This window comes from Berghia stephanieae, chromosome 10 (assembly GCF_034508935.2).
Source record: "Berghia stephanieae isolate SIO BIC M18660-M18661 chromosome 10, UCSD_Bste_1.3, whole genome shotgun sequence".
In the NCBI taxonomy this organism is placed as follows: domain Eukaryota; kingdom Metazoa; phylum Mollusca; class Gastropoda; order Nudibranchia; family Aeolidiidae; genus Berghia; species Berghia stephanieae.
In genome coordinates this window covers 14,351,766-14,372,327 of record NC_088369.1, presented here as the reverse complement: position 1 = coordinate 14,372,327, position 20,562 = coordinate 14,351,766, and the positions used below count along the sequence as shown (strand labels likewise).

Sequence of the window (20,562 nt, the reverse complement as noted above, 5' to 3'; positions counted from 1 at the left end):
TTTTAATAAAATTATTATCATAATATGATTAGAATAATTATCTGGTGCATCCCAACATCATACTGAATAGACGAGGTGAGTTACATTTATCACGAAGTCAATGAATGAACTCAGAGACTGATTGGAGGTTGACCTATATCTACGTGATAAAATTATAGGGGCGTCCAACAGTCACCCTCTGGTATGTAGAATCTAATATAATGGACATGTATGTAAAACTCACGTATTTTGATATCATTTTTCATCATTGCCATCATCATTTTCATGATGATGATGATCATCATCATCATCATCATCATCACCATCATTATCATCATAATCACCATCTTTATCACCATCATTATCATCATCATCATCACCATCATTATCATTATCATCATCATCATTATCACCATCATCATCATCATCATCATCATCATCATCATCATCATCTTTATCACCATCATCATCATCATCATCTTTATCACCATCATCATCATCATCACCATCATCATCACCACCAGCCACCTACACCATCACCATTATCAATAAATACCAAGGGACAACAACCATGCCATGTTATTTTCTTTGCTACACCCTATCTAAACCATCAACCAACTTTGTGTACAGTTATACATCTCTATAGGGAATTGAGACTAGCGGAAGAGTAGCGTCCCTTGATTGGACGTCACCTTACAGAGAGAACGTATATTTGGTTTTGAAGTGTCTCAAGCCGCTTTCACCGGAAGTGAGGACGAGAGACGCATGCGCACAACCAACATGACGTTCTCTCTCTAATAACTTTTCCGCCGGTGACGTCACAGACTATGGGTGACGTCCAATCAAGGGACGCTACTCTTCCGCTAAACTCATTCCCTATCTGTATTTACACAATTCGACGACGCAAAAACAGATTTTGTATCATTCTGTTTTGTTTTTTTTAATATAAGTCTGTTCAAATGGAGACACTTTTATGATTCTTATATTTTGTTTTGATTTTCTTTTATAATAGTATACTGTATAAATATTAAGCATGAATTTTTGAAATTTTTGTATGATATTTTGTAATATTTATGTGTACATGCATGCGCTTGTAGTGTGAGTGTGTGTGTGTGTGTGTTTGTGTTTGTGTGTGGATGTGTGTGCGTGTGTGTTTTTCTGTATATGAGATAGAGGGGAGCTTGAGAATCTAAAATAAATAAATAATAATAAATAATGACTTTATAGAGCGCCTGAGAGAGAGAGAGAGAGAGAGAGAGAGAGAGTGTGAGAGAGAGAGAGAGAGAGAGAGAGAGAGAGAGAGAGAGAATCTTGTCGACCGTATTATCCGTTTTACAACTCCAGTTACAGATACAGACTCACTGTTTAGTCCTCAAAATAGGTCACATAGTGGTAACAATCATGGTGATTATTATGATCATTATAGTAATACTATTAAATAACTGGGGTAATTTTGCCTTAAGGGGACACTTTGCCTCTTTAATATTGGACCAATGGGATTGATCTATATTACCTTTCCATGTGCTCGAGGTCATTGGTCATATTGCAAAATGTGCTCAAATTGACCAACATAGTGAAAAGTGTTCACAGATTTTGAACTATCTAACATTACGATTGGTCATTGTGTTCAGCTTGACACATGGGTATGTTTACAACTTTCATAAAACCAAGCCGCGTGTTTACATTTGTTCAGAAATGTCCAATCGTTGGACAGCAACAAATCACGTGATTGACGATTTGGTTGGACGACAACAATAATATATATCGCTCCCATTAGAGTATATAATAATGTTGTGGTTATTATTTCATTTGATAAAGAGTCATTTCACCAGAAAAATTACTACAGCAAAGCGGAGATGACTCAAAATATTTCAAATTTACAGAGGCAAAGTTACCCCTTAAGGCAAAGCTACCCCTTAAGGCAAAGCTACCCCTTAAGGCAAAGCTACGCCTTAAGGCAAAGTTACCCATGAAGGCAAAGTTACGCCTTAAGGCAAAGTTACCCCTGAAGGCACAGTTACCCCTGAAGGCACAGTTACCCCTGAAGGCAAAGTTATCCCTGAAGGCAAAGTTACCCCTGAAGGCAAAGTTACCCCTGAAGGCAAAGTTACGCCTTAAGGCAAAGTTACCCCTGAAGGCACAGTTACCCCTGAAGGCAAAGTTACCCCTGAAGGCAAAGTTATCCCTGAAGGCAAAGTTACCCCTGAAGGCAAAGTTATCCCTGAAGGCAAAGTTACCCCTGAAGGCAAAGTTATCCCTTAATGCAAAGTTATCCCTGAAGGCAAAGTTACCCCTGAAGGCAAAGTTATCCCTGAAGGCACAGTTACCCCTGAAGGCAAAGTTATCCCTGAAGGCAAAGTTACCCCTGAAGGCACAGTTACCCCTGAAGGCAAAGTTATCCCTGAAGGCACAGTTACCCCTGAAGGCAAAGTTATCCCTGAAGGCACAGTTACCCCTGAAGGCAAAGTTATCCATGAAGGCACAGTTACCCCTGAAGGCAAAGTTACACCTAAAGGCAAAGTTACCCCTTGAGGCAAAGTTACCCCAGTTGACGGTAAATGATAATTATTGACCCAATCATAATAATTAATGATGATTATTGAATTGCATTTCATCTTGAACCCACGTCACTTCTCTCTTAGTGAAAACGGTAAATGGATGGTTATGTCAAACTAGAACGAGATCAACCTCCTCACTCTCATGACGTCATATCGCCAGCCTAAGCCCCGTAACTTTTTTTTATATTGACAGACAAGATTAACTCAATCAACTCATATTATTTTTTTTTTTACTGGGAGCAACAGCAAATTGAATCTCTTTTTTAAAAGTATATAATGCAAGGGAGGTAACCGAGTTTTTATATGCAAGTGTAACAACAAGAGATGAAATGAGTAGAAGAGTAGCTTCCCTTGGCCATCGTCCCACTTGTTTTATACCATTATTCTAACCAAAATTTGTCATCCGTTGCCTCAACATGCAGACCTGCCTAGTACTACGAAAAATACGTAGAAATACGAAATTTTGGGTCCAATTTCACAACTTCATGAGCATCTCCAAGTCATTAAACCTTATTTTAAATGACCGTTGATGCCAGACTACATATACTTTTAAGGATTTTGAAGTTTTATTTCTGGGTGGGGTTCCTGACCTCCCATAGTGGACAGGGAGGTGCATACGGGACTTTGTACTTTTTGAACAAAGTAATCCTTCAGAGCCATTAGGCTCATGAAGCCGGAGTTTATCCCGGTTTCTATAACGTGAAACTGACAAAATAGCAAGCGCTTGCTACCTACCCTTAGGATATGATGCTAGTATGTCACAAAGTACTTTCCTGGGTGGGGATCCTGACCTCCCATAGTGGACAGGGAGGTACATACTTTGTCTTCTATCCCCCTATGTCTGTTTTCCAACATGCTATCTGTCTTTGTCTTGGAATGAGATAACTTGGTTTTGTTCTGGCCCTAGCCGGAGTCCTGGCCGGGAGGGAAACAGTCAAATGCATAGTTGTTGTTTTGGGAGATGGTATTTTTTTTTTCCTTGTAAATCATCTCTCCGTTACGTATTATTATATTTGTTATTTTTGTATTACGTATAATGTAAGCATTTGAGTGTATTCCTCTTTGTTGGATTTTGTGCTTGTGTCCGGATGGGACTTATAGGTGATCTCAAACTAAGTACATTGGTGGTATGCTTTTGGAACCTACATCTGATCCCTATTTGTTCCCAGTTCCCCTATGTCTTACTTTTTCTTGGGTGCTTTAATTGTAATTCTAGACCTTTTTACTTTTCCATTTTCTTCCTATTTACTGGCGCTGATATAACCTAAATGTGTTGCAAGCGCCGTAAAACCCTTAAAAACAAAAACAAAACAACACGTTGGCATAACACCGTTTAACCCCCTCCTTGCCACCCATAGGAAAATCGTCACATTTGTTACGATGCAACCAACATTTTTCTCTGGGTGGGGATCCTGACCTCCCATAGTGGGCAGGGGGGTACATACTGTGTCTTCTATCCCCTTATATCTGTTTTCCAACTTGCTTTCTGTCTTTGTCTTGGCATGAGATTACTTGGTTTTGTCCTGGCCCTGGCCGGAGTCCTAGATGGGAGGGAAACAGTCAAATGCATAGTTGTTGTTTTGGGAGATGATATTTTTTTCCTTGTAAATCATCTCTCTGTAATGTATTATTGTTATTTTAATGTATAATGTAGGCATTTGAGTGTATTCCTCTTTGTTGGATTTTGTGCTTGTGTCAAGATGAGACTTATAGGTGATCTCAAACTAGGTGCATTGGTGGTATGCTCTTGGAATCTACATCTGATCCCTATTTGTTCCCAGTTCCCCTATGTCTTACTTTCTCCTGGGTGCTTTAATTGTAATTCTAGAACTTTTTACTATCCCATTTTCTTCCTATTTACTGGCGCTGATATAACCTGTGTTGCAAGCGCCGTAAAACTCTTAAAAACACAAACAAAACAATACGTTGGCATAACACCGTTTAACCCCCTCCTTGCCACCCATAGGAAAATCGTCACATTTGTTACGATGCAACCAACATTTTTCTCATTCTAATATCTTTTGTACATCATAATATTTGAACAAAAATGTTTGCTATAGTTGGAAGTATATTAACACTGTGTTGAAGAGTTCGTGTAGCAGAAGAAAAAAAATGTATAGCAAGAAACCAAGAGCTTTTGTGTTTGAGTGAAATAAATCTATTTTTGTATAGATAGTATGCGCTTGGCTGAGAAGCTCATAACATTGCCATCCGGAAGTATAACGGACCAACACACAAAACTGTGTGTATCCATGAACGTTTATAGTCGGGTTAATACAGTTCAGTGAGCATTGCTCATAAACGCGGATGGCAAAAAACAATAACAAAGACCTAAGTGACGTCATCTTCGAACTATCTATAGATTGTGGGTGTGAAGTGTTGGGGACAATCCGGAAAATGGCTGGTAAGGAGAGTGTTAACGACGATCGATTGGTCACAATTGTTTCTGGCCAGGCGTGAGATATACATGTCTCTTTGGAGTGGACATTTGCTTTCCTATTCATTATGATAACCTGCTTAAGGAATTTTAAATGAAGCGTTTTGGGATTGTTTTGTTTGTTTGTTTTTTTGTTTTGTGCGTGATAGAAACGTGTTCATGTTCTATATGATGAGTATCTTTGGTGAATTTTTATTATTGTTATTATTACTGTTATTATTATTATTATTATTATTATTATTATTATTATTATTATTATTATTATTATTATTATTATTATTATTTTATATTGTTATTATTATTATTATTATTATTATTATTATTATTATTATTATTATTATTATTATTAATACTATTATTATGATTATTAATACTATTATTATTATTATTATTATTATTATTATTATTATTGTTGTTGTTGTTGTTGTTGTTGTTGTTGTTGTTGTTGTTGTTGTTGTTGTTGTTGTTATTATTGTCACAAACGTTCTGTTCTTTATCTAAGCGTGTTCCATTGATAATGGATAAAGTCAATCTTTGCATAAATTCAACCAAATGTTTCTGGTCCGGCGGTGTCAGCTTTATCAATATTATTCCACTGTATAATTTCCAAAACGGGATTTTGTACTTTTTGAACAAAGTAATCCTGGGTGGGGATCCTGACCTTCCATAGAGGGCAGGGAGGTACATACTGTGTCTTCTATCCCCTTAGATCTGGTCACTTTGTCTTCTATTCCCCCTTATGTCTTGTTTTCTGAGTTTCTTTCTGGCTTTGTCTTGGAATGTGATTACCTGGTTTTGTCCTTTCCCTGGCTGGGAGGGAAACAGTTATTATAGATTTTGGGAGATGATGTTTTATCCTTGTTAATCACTTCTCTGATGTGTACTGTTATATTTATTGTTTAACATGCATAATGTAAGCATTTGAGTATATTCCTTTTAATGTGCTCCCCCTGTGCGTATGTCCTGATGAGACTTTGAGGTTATCTCAAACTATTCACATTGATAGTATGCTTTTGGAATCTACATCTGTTCCCTATAGGGAATGAGATTAGCGGAAGAGTAGCGTCCCTTGATTAGACGTCACCCATAGTCTGTGACGTCACCGGCGGAAACGTTATTAGAGAGAGAAGGTCACAGACTATGGGTGACCTCCAATCAAGGGACGCTACTCTTCCGCTAATCTCATTCCCTATTTAAGCCATTCTCCTTTCTCTTACTTTTTCTCGTCCTCTTTAAAATGTAAATCTAGAATTTTTTAACTATCCCATTTTCTTCCTTTTTACCGGCACTGAAATGACCTATAACGCTATATGACGCTATAACATAAGATACTTTATTGATACTTATGGAACTTATGTTTTAGTACCACATCGATATGTAACAAGACATTTCCACATTCTGGTCATGCATTCATTCATTCAATAGACTTAAAGTAAAGACCTAAACAACAAGCATTATTGTATTGCAAGCGACGTAAACCAGACCTGCCTTGTTGAACATTTTAAAATTCGTAGTTTTAGGAGATAAAAAAGTAGCTGTTTAAAAAGTTAACAACTTTATAGATCAAAACTTTACCCTCAAACTGATGATTTTTAACACTTCAAAAGCCTTACACTTATGCAGTCTCGCATCAACCTTCATTTTCAATAAGATTCAACGACTTTAAATATTCATGAAGTTCTGAATTGAAGACAAAATTTCGTAAATCTGCAGGTCTGCGTAAACCTCTTAAAAACTAAATCTAAACGAAACCGTCCTGACTTCATACCATTTTAGGCAGTAGACTGGGGGGAGGGTGTTACATATTGTGTATTTTGTGATATTGAATTGGACTGCGATAATATTGTATATATGTTATGTATTTTTGTATTGAAATAACTACGCCTACTACTACGCCATTTTGTGTCATGGGTATTGTATCTATTTATAGCTCTAACGCTATCCGCGTCCAGTCTCGTCCCTGGGTGGGGATCCTGACCTCCCATAGCGGGCAGGGAGGTACATACTGTGTCTTCTATCCCCTTATATCTTATCCAACAAGCTTTCTGTCTTTGTCTTGGAATGAGATTACTTGGTTTTTTCCGGGCCCTCGTCGGAGTCCTGGCTGAGAGGGAAACAGTCAAATGCATAGTTATTGTTTTGGGAGATGATATTTTTTTCCTTGTAAATCATCTCTCTGTTATGTATTATTATCTTGGTTATTTTTAATGTATAATGTAAGCATTTGAGTGTATTCCTCTTTGTTGGATTTTGTGCTTGTGTCCGGATGAGACATAGGTGATCTCAAACTTAGTACATTGGTGGTATGCTCTTGAAATCTACATCTGATCCCTATTTGTTCCCATTCCCCTTTGTCTTACTTTCTCTTGGGTGCTTTAATTGTAATTCTAGAACTTTTTACTATCCCATTTTCTTCCTTTTTACTGGCGCTGATATAACCTAAATGTGTTGCAAGCGCCGTAAAACCCTTAAAAACATAAAAACAAAACAACCAGTCTCGTCCATTCTCGTTGCCAACGTTAATATGCGTGAATAAATACAACATGACTAATTCTTACATTTCATCAACGTCTTTTTGTCTTTTTATATTCCATTTTAAAAATAAATTGTGTGTGTGTATGTGCGTGCGTGCGTGCGTGTGTGTGTGTTTGTTTGTATATATGTATGTTTGTGTGTATGTGGTGTGTTTGTGTGTGGTGTGAAGCAGTGCTAAGCGATCCTTGTAATAACACTTGACACCAAATACAAACTAAAAAACATGATTATTATGTGCGGCTATGTGATCTAGTGGTATGCCACTCGCCTTTGGATCGGAATGTCCTGGGTTCGATCCCTAGCATTGCACAGTTTGAGTTTTTGGAAAAGACTCTTTTCTTGCAATCTCTCACCGTACTCGTGTGTAAAATGAGTACATGGCCGTTAACATCGTTGTCTATGTCCAAAACAAAAACCCAGTCATCCTCGAGGGGATGGTTTATTTGGGTTTTTTTTTTCTTGTATTTTTCTTTCTTTTTTCTCTAGCACTTTTCCATACACACTTTTTCAGATCTTTATTTTACACTAGATAGTGCCTGCTCCGTAATTTGTCACTAAGACAAGTTTGATGGTAGATTCTCAGTTCGTAAAAATTATTTTTTTAATGATTGAAACTAAATATCACCATGAGCTTTCAACATATCTGAATAATTATGATGTATATGGAGTTTGAACGAGTTCCTGGCAATATGGAGCCATATCAAGATGATACAGAAACTAAAACTTGCTTTTCTTTGGACATATCAAGAGACATGAAACCATTGAAAAAATGTTCTAGAGGGTATTAGTGTGGCTGGTAAAAGAGGGATAGGGAGACTATGAAGAAGATGGTCACAAGACATCAGCGAATGGATGAATAAGCCCGTGACTGAATGTGGAAGGAAGGATGGCGTAGGACAGAAGCTTGTTTTGGTTGGCAGTTCGGAGGCCACGTCCAGGGGGGATAAGACATGATGATGACGATGATGGTATCGAAGTTACTATCGTGACCATTTGGCACCTTTTCATATGTGACCCAACGTCTCAAAACGGTAATGTGTCGCAATGAACCAGATTCTTAAAAAGTCAAATTATAGTTAAACTGGTCAAACATGAATTATTGGTATTCAGTACTCTAAAATTTCATATATTCATTCTCCTCTATAAAGCATACAAACTCAATTTATGTCGGATATTTCTGGCTACAAATTCAATTTTCGGCATCTTAAGCATCCCGACTTAATACCGTTTTGAGACGAGGGGTCACATATTCGATCCCTGGTGGGGCCGGGGACGTAGACATCTCTGGCAAAAAAAACTGCCATCCTTCTCTACGAGCAAGAGGAGGCATTGGTGGAAGCCAATGAAGACTATGGTCCTGACCAACGGCACGGCACCACTGTTCATTAGCGAGAACTGGCGGTCTGGTCCACGCTTACACCATAATTTGTGCAGACAGCCCGGATAATGCAGTACAATTGGTTGAACGATGCTTTATTGTTTTGTTGTTTTTAAGGGTTTTACGGCGCTCACAACACATAAGGTCATATCAGCGCCAGTAAAAAGGAAGAAAACGGGATAGTAATAAGTTCTAGAATTACAATTAAAGCACATAAGAGAAGGGAAGACAAAGGGGAAATGGTTCAAATAGGAAACGGATGTAGATTCCAAGAGCACACTACCAAAGTACTTAGTTTAAGATCACCTAAAAGTCTCACCCAGACACAATCACAGATCCCCACTAAGAGGAACACACTCAAATGTTTACAAATCATATGTTAAAAATGAAAAGAGTAACAGTACATAACAGAGAGATGATTTACAAGGAAAAAAATATATTTTATAATCTCCCAAAATAATAACTATACATTCGACTGTTTCCCTCTCAGCCAAGGACTCCGACCAAGGTCAGGACAAAACCAAGCAATCTCACTCCAAGACAAAGACAGAAAGCAATTGGAAAACAGATAAGAGGGGATAGAAGACACAGCAAGTACCTCCCTGCCCAAAATAGAAGACACAGCAAGTACCTCCCTGCCCAATATGGGAAGTAGGAACCTCACAAAGAACGATGCTTTGTGACAAAAATGCCTCTGGGTGGTGTTCCTGACCCCCCATAGTGGACAGGGAGGCACTTATTGTGCCTTCTATTCTCCCTATATCTGTTTTCTAACTTGCTTTCAGTCTTTGATTATTTGGTTTTGTCCAGGCGCTGGCCGGATGCGAGAGGGAAACAGTCAAATGTATAGTTAGTTTGGGAGATATTATTTTACTTGTAAATCATCTCTTTATTATGCACTGCATTATGTTTTGGTTTTTTTTACATATTATATATGATTTGTAAACATTTGAGTGTATTCCCCTTAGTGGGATCTTGTGCTTGTGTCTGGACGAGACTTTAAGGTGATCTCAAACTAAGTACTTTGATAGTGTGCTCTTGGATTCCTCTTTGTCTTACTTTTTCCTCAACTCCTTTAATTGTACATCTAGAATGTCTTTACTATCAAAATTTCTTCCTTTTTAATGGCGCTGATATGACCTAAATGTGTTACGTGCGGCTATGTAGTCTAGTGGTATGACACTCGCTTTCGCTCGGCACATAGTTGAGTCCTTGGAAAAGGCTCTTTATTCACATTTTCTCGCCGTACTCAGGTGTAAAATGAGTACCTGGCCGTTAACAGCGTTTTCTCTGTCGGAAAAAAATGGTATTATCGTCTAACAGGCGTCATGTCTCGTTCTACATGTTAAATGTTGCTGTTGGTTAGGGATCCCTTGTACAGCGCTTTGAGCACATTAAGTGGATATTGCGCTAGATAAAAGCTCAAGTTTTTTTACAAGCGCCGTAAAACTCTTTAAAACAACAACAACAACAACAACAACAACAACAACAACAACACCGCAACAACAAAAAGAAGAATGCAGAAGAATGTTGGGCAGGTTCTTGACTGGACAGAAGTGTGGTAGAGAACTCGCCATCTGGATAGGTCGCCATAATGATACTAGTCGAAGTGATACCAGGCTGCTAGAAGCTGTGGACTGTGGAAAGTAATAAACAAAAATGAATATAAGCTTCAAAGAAGAACAGCAAAGAAGAAAAAAACAATCAAATCCGGATTGTTTTGGGCTCAAAACCATTCTTCAGCCAACAAAACATAAATACATAATTAAAGTATATATTGTGCCGAATATTTCTCTGCCGTCGATCAGGTTTTTTTTATTAAGTACTGTATTTTATGTTTTCATGCTTTTGTAATTGATATTGACTGAATAAAGGTTTTGAGCCGAAAGTTCGTGTTTTTTTTTTTTTTTTTTTTTTTGCGGGAGGGGTCTTCTTTTTTGAAGCTGTTATATTCAATTTTGTTTAGTACTTTCTACATTACAGAGAGATGATTTTCAAGGGGGAAAAAACTATCATCTCCCATAACTATAACTATACATTTGACTCTTTCCCTCCCTGCCAACGATTCCGGCCAGGGCCTGGACAAAACTAAGTAATCTCATTCCAAGACAAAGACAGAAAACAGATATAAGGGAGGATAGAAGACACACAGTAAGTGTCTCCCCGCCACCTATAATACCGTGGTGTGAAACCATGAGCGGATGTTGTCATATTGAGACTGACCGTAGCCATCGTAAAGTTGTAGCCTGACGTGCTTGAAATCCTGGATCCAGTTTCAACAGCTGCAGTATAGATAGTATTCGCTTGGCAAAAAAGCTCATACCATTGTCATCCGGAAGTATAACGGACCAACACACAAAACTATGTGTAATCTTGAACGTTTATAGTCTCGTTAATGCTGTTTAGCGGATGGCAAAAAGCAATAACAAAGACCTAAGTGACGTCAACTGCATACTATCTATTAGTCTCTGTGGCTTTTGTAATATTGTCACTTGTGATTGTGATCGTGGTGGCTGTCATTATTAATGATCCCGATTTTCTGAATTTTCTGTTGGATAGTTTGGATAGCATCTTTACGTTGCATAATATAACTATTGCAAACGATGCTAGTCGGAGAAAGACAACAATGAAATTAATTGGATTGTGAACTTCATCAGAATAAACAATTCCTGTTGAAACCATCGTCAGAATAGAAGCATTATTTATTGGATTGGCCACCCATTGTGGTAAATATAACATTACATTGTGGGAGATCAATCGCGATTGCGAAGATAAAATTGAGGCAAATGGCACATAAGGTATGCTCGGCCGTGAAGATGTACTTGACTTTTAACGGGAACACGATAGCAACAAATCTTTCCAAGGCGATATAAGTTGTCAGATAGCAAGTTATTTGGGTGAAAATTACTCTCTGAAACATCGATTTTTGAGGCATATATGCATCCAATTTTGGATTATATAGATTGGCAAAGCCAGAAGCTTCCCCACTGTAGTACAATCGTGCAGTTGATTAAATCTGAAATCGGCAGCCCTGTCAAGCTGACATTGTTACTGTCGGAGAGAATTCCAATTCGAAAGAAAACGACCAGGTTGAGGACATTGCCGACCACTCCACACAACTTCTACTAGTGGGTCTTTGACAAAGCTTGCAAGGTTGTTGTTGATTGAGTCGGTTGCGATGTTGGAATCGTTCATGCTGCTTATGTGGGAAAATTCCATTTGTTTTTGTCGAATAGCTCGAAAATGAGAAAATAAATATTGCTGTATACTTTTTCTCCTGCACTAATATATCTACAATTCAATACAGAACCCCCAACCACTGAAGAAATAAAAAAGGCAATTGAAAGTCTCACCACAGGCAAAGCAGCAGGTGAGGACCGAGTGACAGCTGACATGTTGAAAATAGAAAAGGAAATCATTCCTCAAATCTTGCAAAAGATATTTTCAGATATCTGGGAATCAGAAGAACAACCAACAGATTGGAGTGTTGGATTAATTGCCAAACTGCCCAAAAAGTAGTGCGGGGCGGTCCTTGGCAAGCTTAAGGACCACGGTCCTACGGTCCTTGGGAAATGAAGACCGCAAGGACCGGTCTCTAGACCGGTCCGTTCATTCTTGAACCGTTAAAGACCGCTACACGATGAAAACCGTGGCCTACAGGAGTAAAACACACGGAGTAGTCACACTCATTTCAAATTGTAACCTAATTAGAGAAGAGGGGTGATGCCTTCTTTATTTGCTCACCGTACTTCATTGTTACTTCGATAATTTAATAAAATTTGAAATTTATCCCCATTAACGGAGATAATGGCATCGCCCAAGGCGTTGATCGAGTTGTTCGTGGCGTTGATACACACACGCAACTCCTACCCCCCCCCCCCCCCCCCCCCCCACACACACACATTAGAGGGCAGCGAGCATTGAAGAGTAAGAGAGAGACGTGAAGTTATAATAAGAGGGGGTGGATGAGGTGATAAGAGGGGTCGATGGTGACTTTTCGCCAGATCTAACAAACTCAGCTACCCATTCATTGCTGAGTAGACAGGGATTCAGAAAAAAATCGACTGCACCCGGGATCGATCTCTGGCCCTTTGCGTATAAAGAGAGTGCTCTATCAACTGAGCTATCGGGGTCCCCAAATATTCTATTGGACCTTTTAAAAATACAGACGTTATAACTGGTTTTTTTGGACGGAAGAAACTAATGAAACTCATATTACTTGATTAGTTAAAACACCAAACGAAATTTTAATATTATTGTATTATTTTAAATGACAACAATGCGATAGAAAGGAGTGGCGACAAGAGATGGACAAAAGAAAACAAAAAATCAGACTTGCAACTTGCTAGGTTCGACACACACACACACACACACACACACACACACACACATCTTTAGTAGTCATATACATTTCAAACAATAACCCATTAGAGAAGAGGGGTCATGCCTTCATCATAGATCATTGTCATTGCGATCATTATGGTGTAGTAAATTTTGAAATTTACCCCGTATAATGGAATCGTCCAAGGCGTGTGCCTCCTGTTCCCCCCATCTCACACACGAAAGGGCGGTTTGCGGAGTGGAGGGAGGTGGTCGTCTGCCTCTATGGTCGTCTGTGTCGTTTAGTGTATGGCAAAGGGGGGTGGGTGCGATTAATTAAGTGGGATGGGTGGTGATTGGTGGAAGATAGGCAAAGGACCGAGGCAACGAATCGCTGGGGAAGTAGTATGGCGCAGACCGTTGAAAGGTGATAAGAAGTGAGGACCGCCGGCGGTCTTCCTCTTTGGGACTGGACCACGGTTCACAGCTAAAAGACCGTGGGACCGGTCCTCGGTCCGGTCCTCAGCGCGGCACTACCAAAAAGGGAGGTCTATGTGATTATTGAAATTGGCGAGGCATCATGTTGCTCTCAATCACAAGCAAAATATTTAGCAGAATATTTTTGAACCGTATGAACTTAGCAATAGAACCGAAGCTCAGAAAACAGCAAGCAGGATTCCGAAAGGGCCGCTCATGCTCCGAGCATATCTTCACCCTAAGACAATTATTCGAACAGTCGCAGAAATGGAATTCACCTTTATTTGCAAACTTCATAGACTTTAGGAAGGCCTTCGATAGTGTCCACAGGCCAGTTCTCATGAGTATTTTACGGCATTATGGCATTCCTACAAAAGTTGTTAACATTATTTAAATGCTCTGTAAAAACTTCCATGCCAAGATAATTTGTGGGAACAAAGCGACAAAAGATTTTAATGTTAACACAGGGGTGAAACAAGGCAGCATTTTATCCCTTTTCATTTCTGCCTTACAGTCGAGTGGATCATGAAGGAATCAGTAGACAACAAGAAAACCGGACTCAGCTGGACATTTACGGAGACACTAGATGATCTCGACTTTGCAGACGACATTGTATTCCTCACCCACAATTTCATAGATGTACAGTCCGAAACACAACTGGTTGCCAACAATGCTGTTAAGCTAGGCCTATATATAAATGTTGAAAAGACCAAAATGATGAAGACAAATGGGTCTGAATTATAGAAACTGCCAGGCACCATCTCCAACAAACAAACAAAAGATGAATAAACATCTTAACAACGCCACTACCACATTATCTCATCCGTCTGTAGTGTTTCATTCATCCTGTTTTGTTGATAAAGAGGAAACCCGAAACGTCCATTTTATATGTTTTCATTAAATTAAAACTTACATTCATTTTCACATTGTTATTTATTTCTGCTAGAGCATCATTCACATTACCAAATTAAGAACAAATTATAATAACCCCCAAGACCCATCCAAGCGGGACTGGAATCTCAGTGGTGTGGCTTGTTGTAAATTGTGTCCTGCTTTCATGCGCTTTGTTTGCTTTGTGAAATCATCGACCTCTCAATAAATAGTGTTGTCTTGTGAATTGCCAGTGTCTATTTGTTGATGGTCTACAGATAAGTGATACTAGTCCTGGATATGGCGGATAAATTCGTCAAAACAGAGCATGTAGGTTCGGTCGTAACAACTACATGAGGCCTGAAATCGTCAGTGAAATGCGCAAGAGCCTAAACTGGTCACTGTTAACTGACAGACGCACTATATATATATATATATATATATATATATATATATATAATATATATATATATGTGTGTGTGTGTGTGTGTGTGTGTGTGTGTGTGTGTGTGTGTGCTATATTATGCTATAAAAAGCCAAAGTCCTCTTCAAAGCCCGCCAGACTCACAACAATCCCGATTGATAGCCTTATTCAAAACGAAAGAAAACAGCACTCCTACCAGGTCCCGCAGTCGCTAGTTATGTTCATATCAACTCTTTTTTTTTTCAAAGCATCACTCGAATAATATGGAATTCTCTACCCGAAATTATCTTTTAAAATAAATGGCCAAATTGAATTTAACAGAGAAATTTTAAAAAATCTAAATAAAAGCCAAGGCATGTCCATTTGTCCTCATCGTACTCACAGTCACGATTACTTGAGCTTTACTTGAGCTTTTATATAGCGCAATATCCACTAAACGTGCTCAAAGCGCTTTACAAGGGGTCCCTGGCCAACAGCAACACATGACATGTAGAACGAGACATGACGCCTGTCAGGCAATATTACAATTTTTTGGGACAGAGACAACACTGTTAACGGCCAGGTACTCATTTTACACCTGAGTCCGGTGAGAGAATGTGAGTAAAGAGCCTTCTCCAAGGACTCAACTATGCGCCGAGCGAGGCTCGAACCCAGGACCTTCCGATCCGAAAGCGAGTGTCATACCACAAGACCACATAGCCGCACTATTATAGCGATAATATCGATTACCATCGAAGCACGGAGTTGTGACTTAATGACCAGAAGAACAAGATATGACCAGAGTTAAACGATGTTTACATACATGCGAAGCACTTCATGACATACACTTTTCTCAGAATCTCTGTACCCTTCGAAACGTTTTCAGAAGTGTAGAAATGCTATGACGAAGAAAATATAAAGAAAAGTGTAGAGTTGTAAGCTTCAATTTATTAGACGAAGAGAGCTACTTTGGACGTTTCGGCTTTCCCCTTTATCAACAAAACATAATGAATGAAAGAGTAAGGACGAAATGACTGTGGATATGGTGAGAACAAATGGACATCTCAAGGCTTTTATTTTGATTTTATCTATTTCTATGTCAAACATTTTCATTATGATAAAGAAAAGTCAAATTAAGGAATCGTTTTCTAATCTGTGTGGCAATGTGGTCTAGAGGTATGCCACTCGTCTTCCGATCGGAAGGCCCAGGGTTCGAGTACCGCTTTGAGTGACGCATAGATGAGTCCTTGAAGAAGGTCTTTACTCACATACTTTCACCGTGATCAGGTGTAAAATGAGTACCTGGCCATTAATAGCATTGTCTCTAAGAAAGTTATAATATTGTCTGACAGGCAAAATTATGGTAAGGAGACGGTTAACTGTGTCCATCTCATCATTATTATTTGAAAAAAAAAATCATGATTCATTGTTATTACTCATCCTGTATCCCAGTTTACAACATGATATTGATGATGGATGAGCAAAAAAAATTGACCTATGCTGCTGTATTTTGAAAATTTGTACGTAATTTTTAAAAATGAATTCGTTTCAGATTTCGGAAACTGCCGCAGAAACAATAGAGATTAAACTTTAAACTATAACAAATAGAAAGAATATTGCTGTATTAATATGGCTGTCTGGTCTTGTGGTATGGGACTCGCTTTCGGATTGGAAGGTCCTGGATTCGAGCCTCACTCGGCGCATAGTTGAGTCCTTTGAGGACTCACATTCTCTCACAGTACTCAAGTGTAAAATGAGTACCTGGTCGTTAACAGCGTTTTCTCTTTCCGAAAAACTGTAATATCGCCTAACAGGCGTCATGTCCCGTCCTAACTGTTACATGTTGCTGTTGGCCAGGAGACCTTTGTAAAGCACTTTGAGCACTTTTAGTGGATTTTGCGCTATATCAAAGCTCAATTATCTGGAATTTCTTGAAAATGGCATTAAAAAACTATAGCTTTGTTGAGCAGGGAAGCTTTCAAACTGACACCGTCCTCAATGAGTTAAGGACTCGAAGAAAAAAAATCCGTTTAACTGACACGTTCGAGTGTTTAAAAAAATATTTGGTATGATTATGATACAGTAAATTAATTATAAATTTCTTCAGATCGTTCTCTCTGTTCTTTCTAAACATTGAGAAAAGCATAACTTGGAAATGAAATACGAATTTTGATGTGGTTTTTATCAAATGATGAAATCTTGTTGGATATGGTGATGATGATTAAAAAGAAAATGAGAAGGGAAAAATCTATAAAATCACTCATATTGCTACTAACAACAAAGAAGCTCCGATTTCATTTGAACTTTGTACAGCATATATATATATATATATATATATATATATATATATATATATATATATATATATATATATATATCCTTCGACAGGGATGTTCCTACAACTCCCTGACACTTTTTAAAACATGCCTAAATCCTACTTCAGAACCAAAGCCTTATTTTTGTTTTTGTTTTGCGATAAATACGTGCTTTTCTAGATTACGTTATCTGATTAATATTTTCAGATTAATTTGCCATAAAATTGCTAAGTTTCAATCTCGAATTCCACGTATAAGTGAGAAACAGCCACAAACCAGATAAAAAATGCAGAAAAAGCGTCCGATAATATTTTTCTTTCTTTGGGGTCATCCAAATAAATTACACCTTTGAAACTGCATAACTTTCAAACAATGATTGTTTTGATCACCCACGACCGCATAGGGGTGGCATACGTAAACAGAGAATGATACCTGTTCATATTGGTCATAGACCACCCTCCCCCACCCACCGGCCTAGACCCCCAGCAACAATTATAACACTGCCACTGTCGCCGGCATCGTCGCTACCGTCACCGTCACCACGATCATCATCGCTGACGTATTCATCGTTGTCGTCGTCGTTATCGTTACCACCACCGCCACCATCACCATCGCCATCATCGATATCATCACCATCACCACCGATGACACGACCACCATCACCACCAACAGTGTCACCACCACCTCTACCAGTATTGTCACAGTCATCACCATTGCCATCGTCATCCTTCGTCTCGTCACCATCAGCTCATAATTCAGTAAACATAATGTATTTTAATTCTCAGTCGGTCCGAAGCAAGTCCTTACAAATCAATGATTTAATTTGTGACTCTAATAGTGACATCGTGTTTATTACTGAAACGTGGCTAGAAAAGACCGGAGATGAAGTAATCTTACGTGAATTAACTCATGTCAATTTTAACATCCTGTCACATCCAAGGACATCAGGACGTGGCGGCAGTATTTGTGCAATTTATAATAATTCTATTAAAATAAATTCGGAAAATATCAACACCTTCAAATCTTTCAAATGCACAAAGTCCACAGCTTTTAACATTGTGTTTTTATGTTTATACCATCCACCTCCATCAAATGTTAATAAAATAACACATGCAGGCTTTATGCGAGATATGGAAGACCTTATAGAATTATATATTTCTTTTACTGATCGTCTTATAATTTTAGGTGATTTTAATCTACATTTTGATTCAGCTGACCCATATTCAAAACGAATGAGGAATCTTTTAGCCAACCATAATCTTTTACAGATCGTTTTAACTCCCACCCATAACAAAGGCCATATTTTAGATTGGCTTGCAACAGACACTACAACCTGCCCAATCTACAATTTAACTGTACACGACAAAATTATATCCAATCACTTCGTTATTATGTTCAACATACACAAATCTAAACCACCAAAAGTAAAGTCGATTGTTACGTCCCGTAACATAAATTCAATTAAACCTGAAGAATTCTCCAGCAGTGTAGAATCAGAGCTAGCGATTCTTGGATCACAAATTACAGCTGATTCCTTTAATGCCACACTGCGAAAGATGCTTGACCATCATGCACCATTGCACACAAGAAAAATGACAAGACGACAAACTGCTCCATGGATGACGAAAAAAGTAATGGCTGCAAAAAGACACCGCAGAGCTGCTGAACGGCGATGGCGAAAGTCACAGACTAACAAGGATCGTCAACGTTATAAAGATCAAGTCATCATAGTCAAGGAGACCATATATAACGAACGGAAAAATTACTTTGTCGAAAAAATTTCCACATGTAAAAACACACGTGCCCTTTTTCAAACAGTTAATGAAATGAAGAATGCAGTTGGTAATTATCATTTACCAAAAGATATCCCTGATGAAAACCTCCCAACCGCCTTTTCCAAGTATTTTTCAGACAAAGAGAAAATTATAAGAAACAAATTAGATCTTCATTCAGTTGTTAAAAACGATGAGGAAAATTCGGACTATGTTAGACCCCCAAAACGTATCGGTAATTTTAGCATCTTTAAACATGTATCATCTGATGAAGTGAAAAAAATTATCCTAGCCTCACAGCCCAAATCTTGTTCCCTTGACCCGATACCAACTAATCTTTTAATGAAATGTCTTGACTGTTTTTTTTTAGAACCTATTACTGCAATCATAAATAACTCATTGCAGTCTGGGGCTGTACCAGATTGCTACAAAAAAGCAATCGTCACTCCTCTTTTAAAAAAGCATAATTTAGACCCTGAAAATTTGAAAAATTACCGCCCTGTTTCTAACTTGCCCTTTTTTTCAAAAATCCTGGAAAGAGTAGTACTAAAGCAGCTAAAGAATCATCTAGATTCAAACAATCTTATCGAGCCTTTTCAATCAGCTTACCGTGAGCATCATAGCACTGAAACCGCCCTTTTGAAGATCGTGAATGACCTGCTGATAGCAAGTGATAATGGTAATATATCTATCCTTACGCTGTTAGATCTATCTGCGGCATTCGACACAATAGATCACTCAATCCTATGTGATAGGCTTTATTCTGATTTTGGCATGTCTGGTACTATTCTTTCGTGGTTTAAATCATATCTCACCAATAGATCACAGGCAGTGACTCTAAATGGCAAAGTTTCTAACTATGTCTATATAGAATATGGCGTCCCGCAAGGTTCGGTTTTAGGTCATATCCTTTATACTCTTTATACTTTACCATTAGGCAGTGTAATACGCTCCCATTCTGTTAATTACCACATATATGCTGACGACACGCAGCTATATAAATCTGCTTCTCCTCATGATCTCTCCTCTCTTGTCTGTCATTTAGAAAATTGTTGTGACTCCATCAAAAGTTGGATGCTTGCAAATAAGCTATTGTTGAATGAAGACAAAACTGAAGTTGTTTTGATAGGAACTCAGCAAAAATTAAAGTCTTTCCAATTATCAAATCCTACTCTAACTATATCTGATTCTGATATTTCTATTTCTGAAAAGGCTAAAAATTTAGGTGTCATTCTGGATAGTTCTTTGTCTATGGATCAGCAGATAAACAATAATGTGAAAATTATGTACTTTGAGCGCAGTAGAATATCACAGATGAGGTCGTTTTTACCTTTCAACACCTTGAAGATAATTGTCTCTGCATTGGTCTTGTCACGTCTTGGGTACTGCAATTCACTGCTCGCTGGTCTCCCTAATAACAAAATAAACAAGCTCCAGAGAGTACAGAATTGTGCGGCTAGGTTAGTCCTGGGAAAATCTCATTACGATGATACACAGGACATGCTTCGAATCCTCCAC

At 38.4% G+C, this 20,562-nt stretch overlaps 1 protein-coding gene across 1 annotated transcript; it reads left to right on the top strand.

Moving 5' to 3' along the window:
* The first annotated feature begins 13,838 nt into the window (after positions 1–13,838).
* On the top strand, positions 13,839–20,261 carry LOC144980582 (uncharacterized). The gene is made up of 4 exons (XM_078928257.1): positions 13,839–14,028; positions 14,199–14,323; positions 18,058–19,933; positions 20,257–20,261. The coding sequence occupies exons 1-4, from the start codon at positions 13,839–13,841 to the stop codon at positions 20,259–20,261; spliced, it is 2,196 nt and encodes a 731-aa protein (XP_078784383.1).
* The last annotated feature ends 301 nt before the right edge of the window (positions 20,262–20,562 follow it).

Excerpts from the sequence above, each read along its gene's own strand:
- LOC144980582 (XM_078928257.1), top strand. The coding sequence starts at position 13,839 with ATGAACTTAGCAATAGAACCGAAGCTCAGAAAACAGCAAGCAGGATTC. Across the intron at positions 14,029-14,198 it reads CCACAGGCCAGTTCTCATGA|TCGAGTGGATCATGAAGGAA; the intron begins GTATTTTACGGC and ends TCTGCCTTACAG. Across the intron at positions 14,324-18,057 it reads TCACCCACAATTTCATAGAT|TCGGTCCGAAGCAAGTCCTT; the intron begins GTACAGTCCGAA and ends TTTAATTCTCAG.